This window comes from Stegostoma tigrinum, chromosome 2, assembly GCF_030684315.1.
Source record: "Stegostoma tigrinum isolate sSteTig4 chromosome 2, sSteTig4.hap1, whole genome shotgun sequence".
NCBI classification, from domain to species: domain Eukaryota; kingdom Metazoa; phylum Chordata; class Chondrichthyes; order Orectolobiformes; family Stegostomatidae; genus Stegostoma; species Stegostoma tigrinum.
Genome location: NC_081355.1, coordinates 12172988 through 12194834, shown reverse-complemented (window position 1 = coordinate 12194834; position 21847 = coordinate 12172988). Strand labels below are relative to the sequence as shown.

Sequence of the window (21847 nt, the reverse complement as noted above, 5' to 3'; positions counted from 1 at the left end):
ATATTGAAAGCTTCAACTTTTTGTCTTCTTTTAGCAATGTGACTTTAAACCAAAAATCTTGGAATTGCTGACCTCATATAGCGATCACACTGACAGACATGTAAGCATTTCTGCAATCGTTCCACTTTGGTGACTATAGACAAGTCATTAAGATTTCTATTATCAGTGCTTGAGGGGTGTCTGCTGCCCATTTTGACATTTTCATCACTGTATTAATATGCATATTTTTCATTATGTGGTAGTATCGTAGACAGAGAATGATAGAGTTAAATCAGGTTGATGCAGTTTGGGCCAAATTGAGTGGCTTGGATGAGTCAAGCAGAATGTGGGAACCAGAATGACAAACAAGGTGGGAAAAACAGGTGCTATCGAGAACCTAGCAAAAACCATCCCGGCAAGTCAGAATTAACTTTAAAGCAATTCTCGGGAAATTGGAACTGGCTCTGGATAAGATGGAAATTGTACGGTTTGCTCCTGAACAGAGATAAGAATGAGCTCCTTGTATTACGTTTTGCCCGTCCTCTTGGGGAGCAGGACTGACAAAGGGCCCTGACCTGAAACGTCGACTCTCTTGCTCCTTTGGTGCTGCCTGACCTGCTTTGTTCCTCCAGCTCCATACTGTATTGACTCTGACCCCAGAATCTGCAGTTCTTGCTATCCCTAGGTTGAATGGCCTTCTTCTCCACCATAATAATCCTGTGACTTTTGTGTGAGTGGGATTAAGCTGACAGCAAGGCATCCATTTGTTTGTTGAAACACCCGAGCCCTTGTTTGAGAGCTCTGGCATTCTGATCTTTGCCATACATTGCAAAATTAAGAAAAGGGGTATTTGAACTTAAAAAAAATTACTGTGTTTCTCTTTCCACAGATACTGCTAGACCTGCTGAGTCTTTCCCAGTGCTTTTAGTTGTATTTTAAATTTTGCAATACTTATTTACACAAGGTTAAGAGATGTCAAGTATCTGCAATTTCAGCTTTTGAAATTTTAGAATTTGAATGATTGACTCTGTCCGTGCCCTGTATTAGAAAGGAGGTTTCCCTCATATACACGAGCAAAATCATCAATGTTAAAAGCTTTGTTTTAGACATGTACAAACGTCTTTACAAGATTCACTGCATCTGTAGAGTATAACAGGTGAATGAATATGGAAGTGCCATCGGGAAATGAGACGTCATGGGAATTGCTTGAGGGACGGGGGGAGAAAACATTGACATGGCAGGTGTGAGGAGTCACATCAGTGGCAGGGGAATGTGGTGACATGGATGGGGTGTATGGATTGTGTAGGGTGAGCGCACTGCCGTTTGTATTGTAACTGGGATGAAGTCCCACAGTCTAAAGTGGGCCTTTTAAACAGCCTCCCTCCAAGCTCAGCAGCTCCTGTGACCCCACCCCCTCCCACCCAGCCTATTCCTATAGTCAGCTGAGGAAAGAAGTTCTGAGGAAGGGTCACTGGACCCGAAACATTAGCTCTGATTTTTTTCTTCACAGCTGCTGCCAGACCTGCTGAGCTTTTCCACCAACTTCTGTTTTTGTTCCCACAGTCAGCTGGCCTGACTGCATCCTGAAGCCACACACCTTCTCTGCCCTGGAAATGAATATCCTATCTTTGTGGATAGCTTCACCTGGGGCAGACAGGTGGAGCCAGGAGTGTTCATGACTCCTGGTACTCACATTCAGGATGTAAGTCTAACCCTCTATGTTGGGCCACCTCTGTCAGGATAAGCCTGACAGTCAGCAGGATAAGGTGGACTGAAAGCCACAGATGTGCACAGACAATGACAGAACCATCTTATAAGCAGGGGAAGGAGTTATAGTGTCTCCTCTACTTCACTGCACCCAGTTAAACTCTCTATCCAGTTGGTGCACTTAGAAGAGTCTCTTAGAAGAAGTCAACAAGAATTAGGAGATAGAAGTGACAGACGGTGAGCTCATGGTAAAAAGCACACACTATGATAAAATTACAAGTCACTAAAATTACAGACTTGCAACAGGAAGCAATAAGTTTATCAGTGAACAGCATTTGCTATCACCAATAGTTCAGCAAAATGAGCCACAGTCGGCTGAGCCCACACCTCCCAGCCCTGGTCTTCCTGACTCCGGAGTGTAATGCCACAAACAGGTCCCTTGTTCCCTCTCAGCATCCTTCCAGGGCTGAATGGTTTGAATTATCGCTACAATATCAGGCTTGTCAATCAGCCACATTACACTCTTCAATGCACACATTGCTTATCCCAGTCCCCACAACTGGCAAGATTATTCCATTGTCAACATGTGAAGTTTCTCTGAAACCACAGCACCTCCCTTCTTAGCAGTAGGTGCTGGTGACTGTGATAATCTCCCTCCCTGTAGTCCCTGTATATGTATCCAGAGAGATAACCGGCAACTCTTCTGGCCTTCCTTCTAGTTCAATATCACTGTTGGAATGAAGTTTTATCACACTTTGTTGGTGAACTTCTGAAGTGGCTGTGTTAATTTCAGCATGTCCTGCCCGCCAACCTATGCCAATGTACTAAAGATGATCTCAGCACACAAGCTGAGAATAAAAGAAGTTGCTGAGTTACAATGTTAATAATTGTAACTTAATTTAGAATAAAGTAACATTCTAATGATGCGGCATTATTAGCAAGACTCAGCCGAAACTGACCATCAAAATCACTTCCCTTTATAAGAATAATCAAGTCTGCAGGGAGCACTCGAAAGTTGGCTTTTGTTTCCTTTCAGCTTAGATGAAGATGCAGATTCAGTAATGAGCCAGTCACACCATGTGGTAAATGAGGACTGGGTCAGATAGCAAGCAGACAGGGATCAAAGGCTATCACTTGTACATACTATCCAGATCAAACAGGACAACCTTGGCAACATAACAGGTGTGTTACGCCGTTTATAATGCTGTTTTAAATACAGAGATACCATGAGTAATGCTACAGTTAGCATCACAATCTGTGGAGTTGCCTTTGAAGTGCAGGCCACAATATTTATACAGTACACCGATTAGGACAGAGTTAGCTTATTACATGCAGCTCTGGATAAGATTTGGGAAAGAATTAACGTTAACTAGAATAACACCATAGATGAAAGGTTATAATTACCACAATGGACTTGGGAAGAGAATAAAGTAATGTGCACTTAATTGAGGTCTTCAAAATAATGAAAGGTTTTAAGAAGGAAAATTGATCATTATGGGCATGTACTCAGAATTAACACTGGAGGATTAAGAATGACAGAAATGCTTTTTCTCTGCAGAGAGTTATTAGAAAGAAGAATATATTACAATAGCTGGCCATCAAGGCAGAGACTAAAGTTTTATTTAAAAAGGGAACTAGATATTTGGGAAGGATGAACATTAGCTGATTTGGAGAAAGGACAAAGGATTGAGATTTGGAAAATTCAAATTAAACAGTAGGCGTAATGGTTTCAAAGGACTGTTCCTCCATTATAACTTTTATGATTCTGGCGAGCCTGACCAATCAATTGAATCAACCATTATTGGCTTGTCCTTTATTTAGTTGACTGTAGGAAGTCCTGCTATAGAAAGAATACATTATATAATTTCAGTATAAAATTAGCTTCATATTCTGTATTTGGACTGAAATTCATTGTGTAAAGAATGGATTAAATTTTTTGGAATGAATGAGGAACAGTAGGAGTGTGTACATTATTCATCTATAAACACCTGTGAAAACTTGCCTCTGAGTCATTTTACAAAACAAGTTATGAAGTTCACAATATTCGTTCAACTGTTTCATATAAGACTCTAGAATTCACAAATGGATGAACTTTGGGACATTAACACTAATTAAGTGACTCATTAATTGCTGATTAGTTGATAAATAAATCCTATTAATCATACTGGACTATTCAATAAGTACATTGAGAAGTTATGTTTCATATACCAGTGGATAGGACATTATAATGTGTTAACATTACTATGATTTGTGTGCAGCGTGTTATTTTGTTAAAGCAACCTTCATTTCCAACGATATAATTTCTAGTTTACAGTATAGGCAGTTCCCAGGTTGCAAATGGATTTTGTTTGCAAGTAGATTTGTACACAATTCGGAACACAATGTGGGACAATATAAAGGAGCTGTTTCTAACTACAGAAAACTTTTGTAATTACACTCATGTTTGGGATTGCATTCATAAGTACAAGCTTTCATAAATCAAATGTTTGTAAATCATGAACTCCCTGTATTGTCCCAAAAAACAGATTTGCATAAATAGATGAATCTTATGAAGATATGACAATATACTGTGGTGTGAGATAATGGTTCTGAAAGGGTTAATGTTGGAAACTGCATGAGGCTCCACCCAACAGGATAACGTTAGAATAGCTGGGCGGAAAATTGAGGAGTCCAGCTGGAGATCCCAGTGGGGTCAAATGTATCACCCTGGCTCCTGACAGTCTTACTATTTGTCAATGTAACTAGTACACATTGCAATCATGTAAAAAAAAAACTACATCTTGTTCTGAAAACATCTGCTTCTTTTTGTTGAATGGTTCATTCCCTACTACTGTTAACCAAACAGGCCCTAGGGCCAGTACAGAAAGGAGGATTGTGGCAGCATTATTAGCTACCATTACCTACAGCTGGATGATTCCACAATATATACAACAGGTGCAACACACAATGCCATCTTCCAAAAATAATTGCTCATCAATCTCAAACATATTAGTCTAGAAGAGAATGCAAGAAGACTTTTAGATGCATTCTGTTTGCAAACAGTACAATCATGGTAAGACATGAGTTGACATTTGCAGTTCTTTCACATGCTAATATGAGAAGTTGGGAATCAAGAGCAATGATTTGATGCTTCTGAGCAGACAGGATGAGATAATTGTAAACAGCCATTCCTAAATCCACACGTACTTTTCCTAGAATCTGCCTCCATAACCTCAACAATTACTCTCAATGCATTTTCTTTTGGTTGTTTGGGTGTTAAATTGGGCTGTCCTGAGTTTGTGCCCTTACTAACACAAGGGATAACTGTGTGCCCCTGTCACCCAGCAACACTAAAGGCATTAAGAGAGACATTTTGAAATTTAATGACACAGGCAATCAATTGCAATGGAGATGTCATCCATTGTGTAGGTTCTCCTTTGAATCTCCTCTACCCAGTACTGGAATCACATATTCCAGCTGCACTGCTGATGGTGAGCAATTTCCAACTGATCACTGCAGAAATCCATCCAGATCACGTAACTCTATTTTTAAAACAACGTCTCTATTCTTTTCGCACATTTCCATCTTGGGATATGGATGTTGCTGGTATTTTTCACCTACCATGAGTTGCCCTGAGAAGCAGCTAGTGGCTTTTAGCTTTGATCTGCTGTATTGTGTCTGGTCGGAATGTTTCCACAGCGTTGTTGGGTGGAGTGTTCCTGGGTCACAGCGGAGTAGTTTGTTCTGTTTTACTCTTGTTATTTTTGGTCACAGTATTGATATAACTGAGTGGCTTGATCAGTCTAGTTCAATGAAATGATACAACTAAGCAAGTTAAGTAAGAAAAGTACATAAAACAAAAGCTACCATATAGCCGAGCTGATTAAGGTAGTGGTGGTATAAAAAGTGACGAAATTTGTTCTTCTGTTCTGTGCTGAATTTTTTCATTCATTCATGAGATGTGGATGTTTCCATCTGGGCCAATATTTGTTGCCCATGCCTAACTTCCCTTGAAAAGGTAGCGGTGAACTGGCTTCTTGAACCACTGCACTGTCATATGATGTAAATCCATCTACAGTGCTGTTTGAGAGGGAGCTCTACAATTTTGACCTAGTGGTTGTGAAGGAACAGCAATACAGTTCCAGTTCAAAACGGAGTGGGTTGAAGGGGAACTTATAGTAAGCAGTGCTCCCATGCATCTGTTGCCCTTGACCTTCTAGGTTATTAAAGTTGTTGAAGGAACCTTGGTGAGTGCAGCAACTAATCGTGGGGATAGCACATACTGCTGCCACTGTCCATCAATGGTGGACGGAGTGAATGGTGGAGGTGATGGATAGGGTGCCAGTCAGGTGGGCTGCTTTTTCCTGTTGACTTTGAGCTTCCTGGTTCCCGCTGGAACTGCACTCTTTCAGGCAAGAGGAGATATCCCATTGCTCTCTCCCTTATAAATAACAGTCTGGCTTTGGGAAGTTAGGAGGTGAGTTACACACCACAGATTTCAGAGCCTCTGATCTACTCTTATAACCTTGCATTTGTATCACTGATCCACTTACATTGCTGTTTAATCCTCATAAACCTCTGGATGCTGATGGTGTGGAATTCAGCAATAGTAATAGTACTGCAAGTCAACAAGACATGATTAGACTTGCTCTTGCTAGAATTAGTCATTGCGAAGTGGGACACATTATTACTTCCTGCTGTCCAGCCCACGATGTTGGTTTTGGACTCGAACAGCCGTCTCGTCACTATGGATATTGAATCTTTCTATAACTCTATCCCCTACCAGTATGGTCTATGGGCTCTCTGCTTCTTTCTTGAACGGAGGCCCACATAGTCCCCAACCACCACCATCCTCTTCCACCCAACCAAGCTTCCTCTCTCATTAAACAATTTCCCCTTAGTTTCATTTCCTCGAAATTACAGGCATGGTTATGGGCACCCACATCGGCCCTAGTTTTGCCAGTCTTTTTGTGAGACTTTTGGAATATTCCTTGTTCCAGTGTTCATTCGGCTCCCCCCCACAACTCTTTTCCCAATGTATCACTGATAATATTGGTGACACTTCCTGTACTCATTCAGAACTGGAAAAAATAATACATTTCTACCTTCTTTCACTGTCATCGGATCCACCTCTGACTTTTCACTTCCCTTCCTCAACTTCTCTCTGTTCATTTCCATAGTTAGGCTGTCTTCTAATCATTACTGACTCCAATAGTTACATCAACTACACTCTATTTCCTGTAAGGGCAGCATTTCATTTTCCCAATTTATCTAACGCTGTCTAATCTGTTTTTGCCACCTTCGACAATGGTAATTCCAAAATGTCTTCCTTTTTTTCTTGACTAAGGATTCTCCCCACTATGGTGGGCAGTGCTCTCAATCGAAGCCTGCATTTTTGTTGCATTTCTGCCCTAATCTCAGAGCCGCTATATGGTTTCCCTTGTTCTCACGTTCCACCATCCCACTAGCCTCTGTATTCAAAGGATCATCTTCTGCCCATTTGCTCCAACTCCAGCATGATGCTGTCACCAAACACATCTTTCTCTTCCCCCTCAACTGTCAGCATTCCTAAGGGGCCATTCCTCTGCGACACTGTCAGTCACTGGTCTACCATCTCCAACACCTATTCACACCTCCTATTGCATTTCCTATGCAACAGCAGGAAGTGTAACACTTGCCCTTTCACCTCTGCCTTCCTCATTGTCCAAAGCCCAAACACCTCTTTCAGATTTGCTTGTACTTATTTCAATATTGTCTACTGTATTCACTGCTCACAGTGCTGTCTTTTCAACAATGGGCAGAACAAACATAGACTAGGTGACTGCTTTAAGGAACTCCTCCACTCAACCTGCAAGTGTGGCCCAGATCTTCTGGTTGTTTGCCATTTTAATACACCACCTTGCTGTTAATATTCATTATTTCTGTCAAAGTGATTCCAATGCAAATTAAAGCAACAGCAGCGCATTTTCCATTAAAGTACTTCACAGGTTTCGGACTTAACATTGTGTTTAATAACTTCAAACCATGAACTCTGTCCTCCAGAGATAATAGGAATTCCGTTCTCCATTTTGTTTCCTTCATTTTGTTTGACCCCTGCTCTTAAAAGCCATCACCTATGTTCTGCTATTAACATCTAAAATTAACATTTTCCTTGGATCTGAGAGACATGAATGGTACTGAACCAAATGCAATCATCAGCAAATTACTCTGCTTTAGGTATTATAATAGAGGCAAAATCATTAAAGAAGCATCGAAGATGACTGGTCCTAGGATGCCACTATAATTTTCAGCGGTGCCTCTATGTTAAGGGAGGAAAAAGTTGACTGGGTTTCAAATCACAATTATAATTCAAGCCCAGGGTATCACTGGAGATTAGGTGAGAAAGGATCTAGCTGTGAAGCTCCCATGCTCAAACAAGGCTAGTGTTGATTAGCTAGACTCATGCATGAATAATAAAGCTACTTGGCCAAGTTACCTGGGAAGTGCATTACAGCAATGATTCAATATCTGCAGAAGCACAGGTGTGAAAATGATCAGAAACAATCTGCGGATGTGGGCATATTTTTCTCTTCTTCTCTTTGGAAGCGAGGATTTCCCAGAAAAGGTTCTTAGAGGAAAGCTGAGAGGGGAGGATCACAGTCTTATGAATTAACGATGAAAGATGTAGTGTACTGCTTTAATGGGTGATCAATAATCCACCCCGTGCTGCCTTCAACCTGATCTTCCTCTGTGCTGGATGTTTCATGGACAAATTCTTCATATTTAATAAGTGAAAGAGCTGTCCCATTAGTACCAATACTTCAAAACAAACTTCTGGGAAATAAAATGGGTCAGAATGGAAGCTAAATGCAGTCACAATTCACCAGTACAGCAAAAGCCTCTGCCCCCAATTTATTTAATAGTTTTGTCAGAGATAGCATAAATCAGAGAAAATAATTACCTTGTTTCTGGCCAGTGTTGACTCTTCTGTGGGAACAACATTACGTTTATTGTAGATTTTCTTATGTTGTAAGATTTAAAAAGTGTACTTTTAAAGTATGTTCTAGCATATCTTGGCAAAACTGAAATACTCACCAATTTTTGTCAAATCAGTGTCTGACTTACTACCATTTCTGTACACAGAAGACAGGTCCAATTCTAAACTGCCATCAGATGTAATCTGAAGTAAACAAAGGCTTGTAAGTAATTTTGTGCCAAGCAATAATGCTGACATATGCTCAAAAACATAACAATTTTATAATTGGATATTTCAAAGCTCACAAGCTCTCTGTGTACTGTACCTGTTGCAGGCATTAGGCATATATCTATGCATGTTAAATTGAGGATGAGCAAGAATTTACTGTTATAGCTCGTCTCATAGCATTTGCTATGAGTTCAACATTCTCTTGCACACCTCATCGCAAAAATATTTACCCACTGAATTATTAAAATGCATGAGCTGAGAGTGAGGGAAACAGGGCATTTGGGATCTTTGTGAACAGAGCAACTAACTATATATCAGCTTAACCAATCAGACTGAAGCATTGTGAAATAAACAGTGTGTATTGAGAGTGAAAACTCAAAGGGGAGCAAATTCAATATTAAATCAGGCAAAGAAAGAGGGAAAAAAAACAGAAGAAAAGCAAGATTGGACCAAGAAAGTAAGGAAGAAACAGAATGAACAAGCATCATTTAAAAAATAAGTTTGGTATTTTTAAAATCAAATAAAAATGAGTATTTAATGAAACAATATTCCAAACTGTCATTAATTAGTCATCCTTGCCAGAGAGGTTGAGTAGGAGTAATTAAGTTGTTTAAAGTGAAATTACACTTTAAATGATAAGATGTAACTTCCTATGGGACATTTAGTTAATACCTATCACAGAAAGTATAGCAACTCAATGAAGGCAAAAGGCCAATGCTGTGAAGCAAACAATGGGGCAATGGAACTCCAGTAATTACTTTTGGACATTAACATTTAACTGTATGTCTGCTCTTTACCTGAAGCTGCTGGACCATCTATGCCTAAAAAGTATGTAGGTCTGATGATAGACAGTAATCGTTTTAGAGGGTCTACAATCTCATGGAGCCTGAAGGGAACTCGAGGTTTCTAACCATCATTCAAAATGTGACTACTGTTTCGTAATCAACCGAGTTTTTAAACAATTTTTTGAAAATTTGTATGTTCATTAGCTGGTACGTTTCGCATCAGTACAATAAATTTGCAGGCATAGTCTGACACACAATATGTATCATTGAAAGTGGGCAGGTAAAACATGTGCTCGACATACCCACCCGTTTGTTTGTTACACAACTGCTAATCAACATTACATAAGTTAAAAAGTGGTAATGTTACTGGGTAAAGTACATACAAAAACGTAAGTAAAGATAAAAGTTATGTCGATGAAGAAAATGAGGATAGGCTCACTGCATGCCCAGCTTACATTATGATTTTCTTTTAGAAATGAAGGGGTTGAATTTCATTTCATAGAATCCTTACAGTGTGGAAACAGTTGGCCCTTTGGCTCAACAAATCCACAGCGACATTTGGAGCATCCCACCCAGACCTGTCCCCTATAACTCACCTAATCTACACATCCCTGAACACTACGGGCAATTTAGCATGGCCAAACCACCTAGCCTGCACATCTTTGGACTGTGGGAGGAAGTCGGAGCACCCGGAGGAAACTCATGCAGACACAGGGAGAACGTGCAAACTCCACACAGTCACCTGAGGGTGGAATTGAATCTTGGTCCATGGCGCTGTGAGGCAGCAGTGCTAACCACTGAGCCACCGTGAATCTTGAAGTAGGTTATTACCACAATCAACAGTAACAGGAGTAGGCCATTCAGCCTTGCAAGCCCGCTCCACTATTCAACATGATCATGGCTGATCATCCAACTCCTGTCCCTGCCTTCTCCCCATAACCTTTGATCCCTTTAGCCTTAAATAAGCTCTAAACAATCCTCTTCATTTGTCAGTCGTGCCATCCCAGGAATCAGTCTATAATCTGATTCAAAATCAATGATGGCTTCCATAGTTGAGTAGTTGGAGGCTGTTCTTAGAGGTGGACTCTGTACCTAGAACAGGTTCTGGGAATGAAAGAACACTGCTTTATTTTGCTTCAATGGCACTATGGGTCATGGCTCCTGGTAGCCTGGTTCACTACAGCAGCCCCTTTAACTGGATTTTTGCTCTAGATGCATTCTGAAATACCTCCACAGAGGCCAGAATCCTGTCACCAAGTCACTCTTTATTTATACAAGCATGCTACATGACACTGGTCCGGCTTCCTCAGAGCCAGCTCTCAGAACGAGCAGAACCTCTGACATTCCTGTTCTTATCTTTCAGTCAGGGCTCTCTGATAGTAACAGCCCCAAGCAAGGAACTCACTTTCTATGAGGTCCACCTGGCTAACCTTGTTTCCATCATTACATCTTCTCTGCGTCGCTGTCAAGAAGCAGTTTGAAGTTCTCTCTCTTGCAGTGTTTAGGTGATCCTCCCTTAGGTGGCTGTTCCCAGCAGTTTTTAATCATAATGAAGCAAATGTACATGTTAACTCTGAGGAATCGTAGCTCCACAAATCAAAGTCAGTTATGTTGGAATTTCTGGTCATGTACTTTGTGTCACCTGCTCACCTATACAGAAGCTTTAGGTCTTCACACATTTTGAGGGTTCAACGGTCAGTCTTGGACACTTTATATTATTTAATCGGCCCTTGTCACTGACTTTTGAGATAACACAGTCTGCTATTGTTTGTTTCTGGATGCAATTGCATTCACTAAGAGAAGGTATATCGCTTCGGGGAGCCATTTTGTAAAAACTCCTCCTATTTTAAAGACAATTTAGCTTTCTTTACAAAATATATAATAATATAACTGTATGATTGTGACAAGACTCAAGAATCACATGTTACACATCCAGGGATACCTGATCTGAGAGCCTGCAATGAATTGCAGTGTTTGTTGGACAACTATATTTTCAGACAAGAACTCATGGGTCTCAATCCATAGGCACCCTCTTCCTCAGACTGAGCTTCAAATGTGGCATATTTTCACCCATTCCTCTAGCTCCTTTGTAGTTACAAATCTCCCCATGCATGTCCTCAGTTGCACTAGCCTATCCTGGGTGAAATTACATAGAATACATAGCACAGAGGTAGATTACTTGGCACTACTAATCTGAACTAATGTTTATGCTCCACAGGAGTCTCCTTCCATCCTTCTTCATCTAACTATGCCAGCATATTCTTCCACTCCTTTCTCTCTCATGGGTTTATTATGTTTTCCCCTTAAATCCATCAAGGGCATTTGCCTTAAATATTCCTCACAGCGGAAACTTTCACATTTCCAGCACTAGTTGTGAAAAGATGTTTCTCCTGGATTTCCTACTGGACTTAGTGGTAACTATCTTATACTTATGACCCCTAGCTCTGGTCTCACGGCAAATGGAAACATCCATTCTACATCTATCCATTGAGTTCTATCATAAATTTATTCGGTTTCCCCTCAGTCTTCTCTTTGTAAAGAACTGAACCTCATGGTATGAAGGATCTCTTCTGCACTGTATGATTCTGTGTTCAACATCTCCTGATAAATATATCCTCCAGGTCTCTTATCATAATGCTCAAGTTACATTTGCAGGTAGGATGCTTTTGAAAACATTTTTTATGGAAGGGCAGCAAGGAATGTATGGGGAGTGGACATAGTATTTGGGGTGTCTTTTGTTCATGGGGGGCACCCCCAAAATGTTACTCCACCTTTGCTCCTGGTCACCTGGCTTCCAAAACTCTCCCCACGCATACCCACTGGCTGCTCTTCCTAAGTTGTCCAATCCTGTCCCACTCTACTCTAAAGGTCCTGGGACTCTGGGGTTCAGCAAAGTTCTCCATGGGCCTGCCTGCAGTCCCAGTAGTTTCCACTACTGAGTTCTGGCGCTGCTAAGACTCCTAGAGTTGCCTATCAATCCAACTGGCTGACAGCTCTCGATGGTGGCTCTTGCTTTTCCTACAGTTCAGGATTCCCACTTTCAGCTTATTCACATAGCACAACCTTCCCACCCACCTGCTATGGGACAAGATTTCTTTTAGGTCAGGTAACTGACTATTGTAATGGCGAGGGGAACGAATATACATTCCCCACCCACGCATAAAACTGCCAACATCTCAATGTCTTGGAGCCAGAAATTCTGGAAATCAGACAGTTGCTTAGCGATTCTGGCAACCTGTTCACCCCCATGTCCTAGAACGTGCACAAAACCCTTTCTGCATTAACTGTTAAACCCTTCTTCACTCCCTTAGCCCTACATTAAAAAAATTTGCAATTATTCTTCCAACTTAGTAATCAATAACAAACCAGCACTGTAGATACTGCCGTAAAATCACATTTCAGCCTAAAGTGTCAAATCTAAATAATTGAATTCCAACCATAATAATTGAATTGAATTATTTTTTAAACAAATTTTCAAGCCATTGTGTTGTTCTTAAAACAAAGTTTATTAACTCCATTACTCTTCAGAGCTGCTACATTACTGGTTCCAGCAAAGCTAGAGATCCTCATGTTGAAAATCTGGGACAGGCCCACGGCTACTGACTTCTGAATGCTCACATTTTGATAGACTGGAGGCCAGTGCAAATTACTACCACTATATCACAGCTCACCTTTGTTTTTCATGCTCCCTCCTCACTTCTGCTAGCTTTAAAACTCTTTCTTTACTATTCAGTTCTGTTGTTGAAAGGTTAACTCTGCTTCTTTCCCAGGCTGCTCCTTTAAGTTCAGACAAGGCTTACAGCTTATGTCATGTCCAGGCCTCAGACTGATTTTAGGCATGATCCGAGTCTGAGTCCCAGTTAAAATTACCCCTCTGATCCCACTCATAGAAATTGCTTCCTTTGATGCAAACCCAGGACAGCAGCACTTTCATTTATTTGAGAAAACAGGGAAGGGCTCAAACAATAATGGACCAGGAATGGAGCAGTTAAATCCAGTGACTAGTAGGCAGATGAGGTATATTTCCTCTGGAGAGCAAAGTGTCATTATTGGAGCAGGTTCACTGAAACCAGAGAATTGGTGGAAAACCCATTGTCACAGACAGAATGAGGAAAATCTGTGCCAACAACGTAAAGGTAGGGGGGGATCTTTGCAGGTTGTCATAGTTGTAGAATTATAAGGTCTACACCACAGAATTTGGCCCATCAAGTCTGTGCCAGTGAAAAGCAATCACCTACTATTCAAATTCCATTTTCCAGCACTTGGCCCAAAGCTTAATATGCTTTGGTATTGTAAGTGCTCTTCTAAATACTTCTTATATGTTTTGAGGGTTTTTCACTCTATTTTCCTTACACACAGTGTGGTACAGGTTCCCATAACACTCTGCATGAAAAAGTCTTTCCTCACATCTTATCTAAACCTCTGTTCCTTACCATAAACCTATGTCCCCAATAACGGAACCATCCACCAAAAGGAAAGTTCCTTCCTGTCTACCTTACCTATGGTGAGTAATAAAAACCGTGTTTAAATTCTTCTATAAGTAGCATCAATAAAACCACTGTAAGAGTGAGAGAGTTTAGGGTGGGCTAGAACTGTGCTCCCATCTCTGAAGTCTGCCAAATCAAACCCAACACACACATTCCAGGATGAGACTTTGATGCAGGACAGAGACAGTTCCACCTATCCTGTGAAAAGGCAAGCAATCCTGGAGCTTGTGGACTTCAATGCAACATTTTTGAGGTATAGGCAGGAAGGAGGCTCTAATTCTGTGTCACCTTTCACAAACTTCGGGCAAGGTGTTTTTGAAGCATCACATGGTCACTGCCATAGAGAAAAGACTTCTTGAGTCTGAGGGTCAATTCAGTTAAGCAAAAGAAGATAACAATAACAGGATGGAGCTGGAGAAACACAGCAGGCCAGACAGCTTCAAAAATGAAGACGGGTCCTGACCCAAAACGTCAACTTTCCTGATGCTCTGATGCTGCCTGGCCTGCTGTGTTCTTCCAGCTCTACACTGTGTTATCTCTGAATCCAGCATCTGCAGCTTTCACTATCTCTAACAGTAACAGGAGATTGGCTGGCCCATTGATTGAGTTTTAAAAAAAGAGGGCCCACAATGATACCGATACAGGATGGTGGCTTACATTAAGTGGAGAAAAAGAGACAGTGGTAAAGTGGTCATGTGACTGCAGTCAGCCTAGGGGCATGGCTCCAAGAACTTAGGTTCAAATGCTGCCAAGGAAACAAAATTCAATTAATCGATCTGGAATTGAAAATTAACCTCAGCAATGGTGACCATGAAACTATCATTGACAGTTGTTAAAAAAATTGCAGCCAATTCACTGATGCCCTTCAGGGAGTGAAATTTGTCATCCTTACCCAGTTGGGACCACATGTGACAGACTGGTAACTGCCCTCAGTTCAACAGTAACAGGTGAAATAGTAACAGTGATAGGCAACAAATGCTGGACTCGACAGTGATGCCCATATTCCATGCAAGGTTAAAAAAATAATTTGTGGCTGTCAATTTTTCTTCACTGTGCCTTGGTTAAGCAACTGCACTCCCACCTCTGAAGTCTGTCAACTTAAACCCTGCACATATTCAAGGATAATACTTTGGTGCAGAACAGAGGCAGTGCTGCACTGGCAGAGGTGCCATCTTTGGATAAGACAGAAATACTGATGCCCCCAACCCCCCATTTGTTAATTTCAATGAATATAAATGAATATAAATCATCGCTGAATTATATTTGAAAACCATAAATGAAACTCCCTGTGATATAAATCACCACCATTGATTTCTACCCCAATTCGTGTTTATTTTCTATCGTGCAATCCATTCATTTGGAAACAATTCTATAACATGTAAACTAATTTCTGTTACTGCCCCTTTCAAGCCTTTCATACGTCAGGCACAAGAACATCGACAGCTGTACATTGTTATAAAAACTTCATATTTAATCATCTTTGAGGACTTGAGTTTGAAGGATTTTGGTTGCACCGATTGGCTTTTTTAAAGAGGTCAATCAAAGGACATTGGAACTTTTCTTAAGTGCTTCTTAGTAGTCACATGTCTTATTGATAACAGCTTGTTTGTTTGCGTGGGGTCACCTGACTGGGTGTCGTACCTGGTGTTTTGCAGGTTTGGAGATTGTTTGGAGGCGGTGACTGGCTGGCTGCAGGAGGCTGGATGAACACAGCAGGCCAAGCAGCATCAGAGGAGCAGTTTTGGGCCTAGACCCTTCCTTAGAAATTTTCTGAAGAAGGGTCTAGGCCCGAAATGTCAGCCGTCCTGCTCCTCCGATGCTGCTTGGCCTGCTGTGTTCATCCAGCTCTACACCTTGTTATCCCAGCTAAGGTCTCCTGTTTTTGGAAAGGAATTGTGGTTGTGCATCCATTGTGAGTCCTGGAACACTGATGCAGCTGCTCTCACATTAGAAGCCTCAGAGTTCCTCAACATTTCCTGAATGACTATATCTGCAAAGGACCCCTGCAATAATTGCACATGTTCAGCAAAATTTGAACTTCAAACCAAAAGTCATCTGAGCATCTAAAATATTACTGTTTTTGCTTTCAAGAACAAAGACTTGATGGCCAAAGATGTTTTTTAAAAACAAACAGAAATCTGATTTTTTTTCTCCCTCTACCCAAATATTTATGCATGCGACTTAGATTATTTAGAGGGGAACACTTTATGGAATTAGTTTTGTTTTATTACAAAATCAACAATTTTGTGTTTATTAACGATCTTTTCATTCTAGGTATAATATAGCGAAATCACCTGATTCGCCACATTAAGAATAGGGTAAAATATTTATGTTGAGCAGCAGGACTAGAGAGGGACAGCAAACATCTCCATCCTTGTTCATACCAACAGCTGTAGCTACTCCAATAGCACTAACATGACCGTAAAACTGATCGCATTCTTGTGACTTGCAACATTTACAATAGTGACTAGTGAGGTTCACATGGATGCTGACTGCACTATGATAGCTTGCAGGATTAGGCTGATATATGGACCAAAGTGGTATATAGTAGCTGTGTGACAGCAGCATAATTGCTTATAATTTCCAGCAACAAGACTCTGAAATAGTACACTGGGCAAAATGCCTCCTCAAAGTAATTTTTGATGCTTACAGCAATATGGCCATCATTTTGTTTACTTTCAGGAACTCCTCCACAGATAAGCATGAAGCAAATGGGGCTATTGGTTTTGTATACTCTTCATTTTCCAACATTTATAAAAAAAAGTGTCCACTGAATTTTTCTTTAAATTTGCTGTTGATTATATCTGAAAGATTTCTGCTATGTTTCTGTTAATTGATGCCAAAGCTCTGAGTGTATTCCTGTTGACAGCAGCAGAATTAAAAATTATCAAGGCCTGCAGTTCTTCACTCTGCCTTGTTAATATTCTCACTCCCTTTCTCAGGCATTCCCTATGATCGCCCACTGTTTCCATCAGCCAACCATGCCTTGGCAATGAATTCATCCCCATATTACAACTGTTACGATTCATGGATCATTTGGGAGCCTTCTGCAGTAGTAATTCAATAACTCATGCAAATAGTTCTGCTTTAATGCCTGTTTCATTAACACAAATTGGCTGTATCGCGATTGATGAATAGTGGATGCTGTTTGGATAACGCAAACTTTCTGCTTACAGATATAGCAATTTTCCACAGTGATTTCCACATAATGTGAGTTTTGGTGACAAGTTTTTATAGCACGATTTTCTATAATGCCATGGTCACACAAGAATGCAGCTATCGCATTATAGGAGCCTGGGAGTCCTTATGCACCAGTCACTGAAGCATGCAGGTGCAGCAAGTGGTAAAGAAGGCAAGTGGTATGTTGGCCTTCATTGAGAAAGGTTTTGAGTACTGGAGCAGGGAAATGTTGTTGCAGTTATACAGGGCCTTGGTGAGGCCACACCTGGAATATTGTGTGCAGTTTTGGTCTCCTTTTCTGAGGAAAGACACTATTGCTCTTGAGAGAGTGCAATGAATGTTTACCAGGCTGATTCCAGGGGTTGCGGGACTGACATATGAGGATAGGCTGACTAGATTAGGATTGTTTTTGCTGGAGTTCAGATGAATGAGGGGAGATCTCAGAGAGACTTATAAAATTCAAACAGGGCTGGACAGGATAGATGCTGGGAGGATGTTCCCGACGGTGGGTGTGTCCAGAACCAGAAGTCATAGTATGAGGATTCAGGATGGACCATTTCGGACAGAGATCAGGAGACATTTCTTCACCCAAAGGGTGGTGAGCCTGTGGAGTTCATTACCACAAGAAATAGTTGATGGCAAAACACTGAATGTATTCAACAGATAACTAGATATATCACTCGGGGTGAATGGGATCAAAAGTTATGGGGAGAAAGCAGCACTTGAGTTGGACGATCAGCCATGATCAAGATGAATAATGGAGCAGGGTCGAAGGCCGAATGGCCTCATCCTACTCCTATCTTCTATGTTTCTGTGTATCTACCTATATACATTAAGGTAGTTCTTTCTACAGTTTTGGTACATTACATGCCCTTGCATTGTAAATATACCTATGAAATCATAATATCTTTACGGCACAGTAAGATGTCAATCAGTCCATCAAGGGAACAGCTTGTCTTTGTTGTCAATCTTATTCACTAAACCTATTATAGTTTTATACAGCTTTACTAAATCTCCCCTCAACCTCCTTCGCTCCAAATAGACCAATCCCAAATATTCCAACCATACCTTGTTACTAAAATCCCTCATCCTTGGAAGGATTCTGGCAAATCTTCTCTGTACATTCTCAAGGACCTCCCAAAAATCTAGTGACCAGGCTGGAACGCAATACTCTTGCTCGTGGTATAACCACAGCTTCTTGAAGATTTAGTGTAACTTCCCTGCTTTTGTATTTAGCACTTCTATTTGGAAAACCCAAGATCCTATATACTCAATGACTCTCTCAAGCAACCCTGCCAGCTTCAAAAATCAATGCACACAAAATTCTTTCCAAGTACACTCTTAGAATGGTGCAGTTAGATTTCCTTTGCTTCTCCCTTTCCCCTCAGCCAAAATGCAGCACTCACACATCTTTGTGCCACATTCCCTCTGCTCACTCTGCAAGGCTTTCTGTCCTGTGTTGCAGTTAATTAGTAGCATCCTCTCTGCCAACTTTGGTAACATCAGCAAATTTTGAAATGCTACCTTTTATTCCAATGTCCAAGTTATTCACAGTTATCAAAAAATCAGTCAACATGCCCAGTGAAATGATTAATATCCTTCAACAACATTTTTCCAACTAAATTAAAAAGACCGCAAACCATATCTTAAATGCATTTGAATGGAACGCTGCAATGTCATGACCAGGGGAATTTTTTATCCTACATTTACTGAAAAGAAACTCTTCTGAAAAGCACTGAGGTCGATCAAACATCCTTTCCTTGAGATCACACAATGGCAACATCTCCATCAAACACTTCTTGAAGCTGTATACAGGTAATTTCACAAATAAGAACAGCTTTGTAAAGGTTTTTTGCAATCTTAATTGCATCTTGTCTAAGATGCTAATCCAGAATACAGCATGACAAGCAGCTCAGTATAAATTTTCCTCTCAAGTCTATAGAATTGGTGAACTAGCAAGTTAACTCATGAGTAAATTATTATGTCCAAAGCTTCTCATTATGTTTCTCCCAATATCAACTTTATACTCAGACGAGGTAGCCTGACTCGACAATGTTTATTACAGTTACACTTTATACCTAGGTTTTAAAAAGTCAGTGTATTTGTGTAAAGCATTATTTAGTGATAAAACAACGGCTGTCAAAAATACTTCCCTCTCCGACATTTGGCATCACTGATTGAGGAACAGAAATCAAAAACAGAAAGGTTTCACTCATCTTGCATAGAACATTAGTTAGGCCATATTTACTGCATGTAGTCTGCATTTCATATTACAAACGCAATGTAGAAGCATTGGAAAAATTTCAGAAAGGGTTTACAAGGATGACACCACTATAGAGAGAGTACAAACTACCATATGAGATTAGTAGGAACTGCAGATGCTGGAGAATCTGAGATAACAAGGTGTAGAGCTGGATGAATACAGCAGATCAAGCAGCATCAGAGGAGCTGGAAGGCTGACGTTTCAGGCCTAGACCCTTCTTCAGAAATTCTGAAGGGTCTACGCCCAAAACGTCAGCCTTCCTGCTCTTCTGATGCTGCTTGGCCTGCTGTGTTCATCCAGCTGTACACCTTGTTGTACCATATGAGATTAAACAGCCTAGAATTCTATTCTCTAGAAACTGGAGCACTGCAAAATGATCTGATGCAAAATTTTAAAGTTATGAAGGGGTTCAACACAGGATTAGAGATTTTTCACTTGAGGGCAAGTCCAAGACTAGGAGATATAAATGTCATTAATAAAACCAACAAAGAATTCAGAAGTAAATATTTAGTCAGAGAGTCGTGAGAATGAGGAACTAGTTAAGAATGAAAAGTGGTTGGGGCATAGATATATTTAACAGAAAACTACACAAAAGGGAAAGGAAGAAATAGATATTTGATAGGATGGGAGGAGACTAATGTGGAGCAGAAAAACTAGTATGGAGCTGTTGAGCTGAATGGCCTGTTTCTGTGCTGTGAAAATTTGATGTGTTATCCATGCAGCCAATAATCCTGCCTATAATAGTTTTTAAAATGTATCCAAAGCATGTATCCACTTTCACTCCCAATCTTTATAACACACTGGTAAGGCCACAACTAGGGTTTTGTATCCAGTTCTGGACACCACACATTTCCTAGCATTGTAAGGATCTTTCAAGAGATTTACTAGAATGTTTCCACATTTGATGGCTTCTAAGTTAAAAGGTTAGGTTGGATAAACTGGCCTGATTTTCTTGGACCGAATCAGATTAAGGGAAAGATGTCACAGGGGTGCACAAGATTATGACAGGTTTAGGTAAGAGAAGCTGTTCCCAAGACTAGAGGGATGCAGAAAAATGTGAGGAAGGTAGACAGAGTGGTAAAGACCTGGGAACTGGAGTGGTAGAAGAAGGGAAGGAGAATGTTATCAGAGGGAAACTGGATGGGCACTTGAGGGAATTAAACTAACAGAGCTGGGTGCAGGTATAGAAATAGGATTGACTGGACGGCCCTGACATGCCCTGGCTAGGGGTGGGGGAGGGCAGTTCAGATTGTGTCAAACAGTATCTCTGTGGAGAAATATCAATCGATCACTGCTGACCTCGGGGACGGGGGTGGGTGGGGTTGGTTTGAAAGCCTGGAATTTTAGGCGGACTTCAATACACACATATAGAAGAACGCTGGCTAAACATATCCAGAGATGATACAAACCACGAAGCCAAGCCCACTCCTCACCGCAAAGCCCTACCTGCTGAAACTGGTTTGAATAAAGCTGGTTCACTCCAAAGTTACTGCGGATGGTCGGATTCCTCCACACCCCGCCAAAGGCTGAGAAATAACCTTTCTTTGTAAGTCTGCAAAGCAGGAACAAGTGAGATGGGGTCAAGCCTTCAGGTCGTTGGGGCTCACCTTCCCTCGCAGGGACCAACACCACCCCCCACCCCCGGAATGATGAGACCACCTACACTGAGTGGCGGTGCTCCTGCTGCTTCTCGTCGCTGGGGGAGACGGGCCAGTACTTGTGGTAGTTGATGGTCACAGTGTCACGGTCTCGCCTCCAGTCGCTGCCCATCGCGCTGCTGCCGGTGAGGAGCAGCCTGCCCGGTTCCGGCAGCTCATCGGCGGGGGGCGCCCCCCACTCCGTCCCCATCGACACGGTCCACTGGGCCGGCACCGGCGCAACCCCCCCCCCCGACCCACCCCTCACCACAGCAGCAAAACACCAACTCCGGTCCCCCCCCCCACTAACCCCCACCCAAACCCTGTCAGTGACGCCGGTAACAATTCGTTACCATAGTGACGGAGGACTCATTCCCACCCCCACCACTCACCTCCCCCCTCCCCACCACCACCACCTCAGTATCTCAAACCAACAGCCTGAACCTTTCAAAAGATCTGCTCTGTGCGTGTCTTTTCTTTCATTCACTTGCTGTACCCCTCCCCCCACCGTTACCTCTGTGTGTCCAATCCCTCCACCGTTACCTCTGTGTGTCCAATCCCCCCACCATCATCTCTGTGTGTCCAATCCCCTCACCATCATCTCTGTGTGTCCAATCCCCTCACCATCATCTCTGTGTGTCCAATCC

At 41.5% G+C, this 21847-nt stretch overlaps 1 protein-coding gene across 2 annotated transcripts in view; it reads right to left on the bottom strand.

Annotated features, from left to right (window-relative positions):
• Positions 1–21355, bottom strand: part of LOC125463662 (uncharacterized) — a 30556-nt gene extending 9201 nt beyond the window's left edge. The window contains exons 1-4 of one of the 2 annotated variants that reach the window (XM_048555228.2): positions 21227–21355; positions 21010–21115; positions 8740–8824; positions 8606–8631 (exon numbers count right to left, since the gene is read on the bottom strand). In XM_048555228.2, the coding sequence (XP_048411185.1) occupies positions 8606–8631; positions 8740–8824; positions 21010–21115; positions 21227–21333 (324 nt within the window). In that variant the 5' untranslated portion in view covers positions 21334–21355. The remainder of the gene's footprint in view (positions 1–8605; positions 8632–8739; positions 8825–21009; positions 21116–21226) is intronic. The other variant, XM_048555236.2, reaches the window with a different exon arrangement.
• Between the last annotated feature and the right edge of the window lie 492 nt (positions 21356–21847).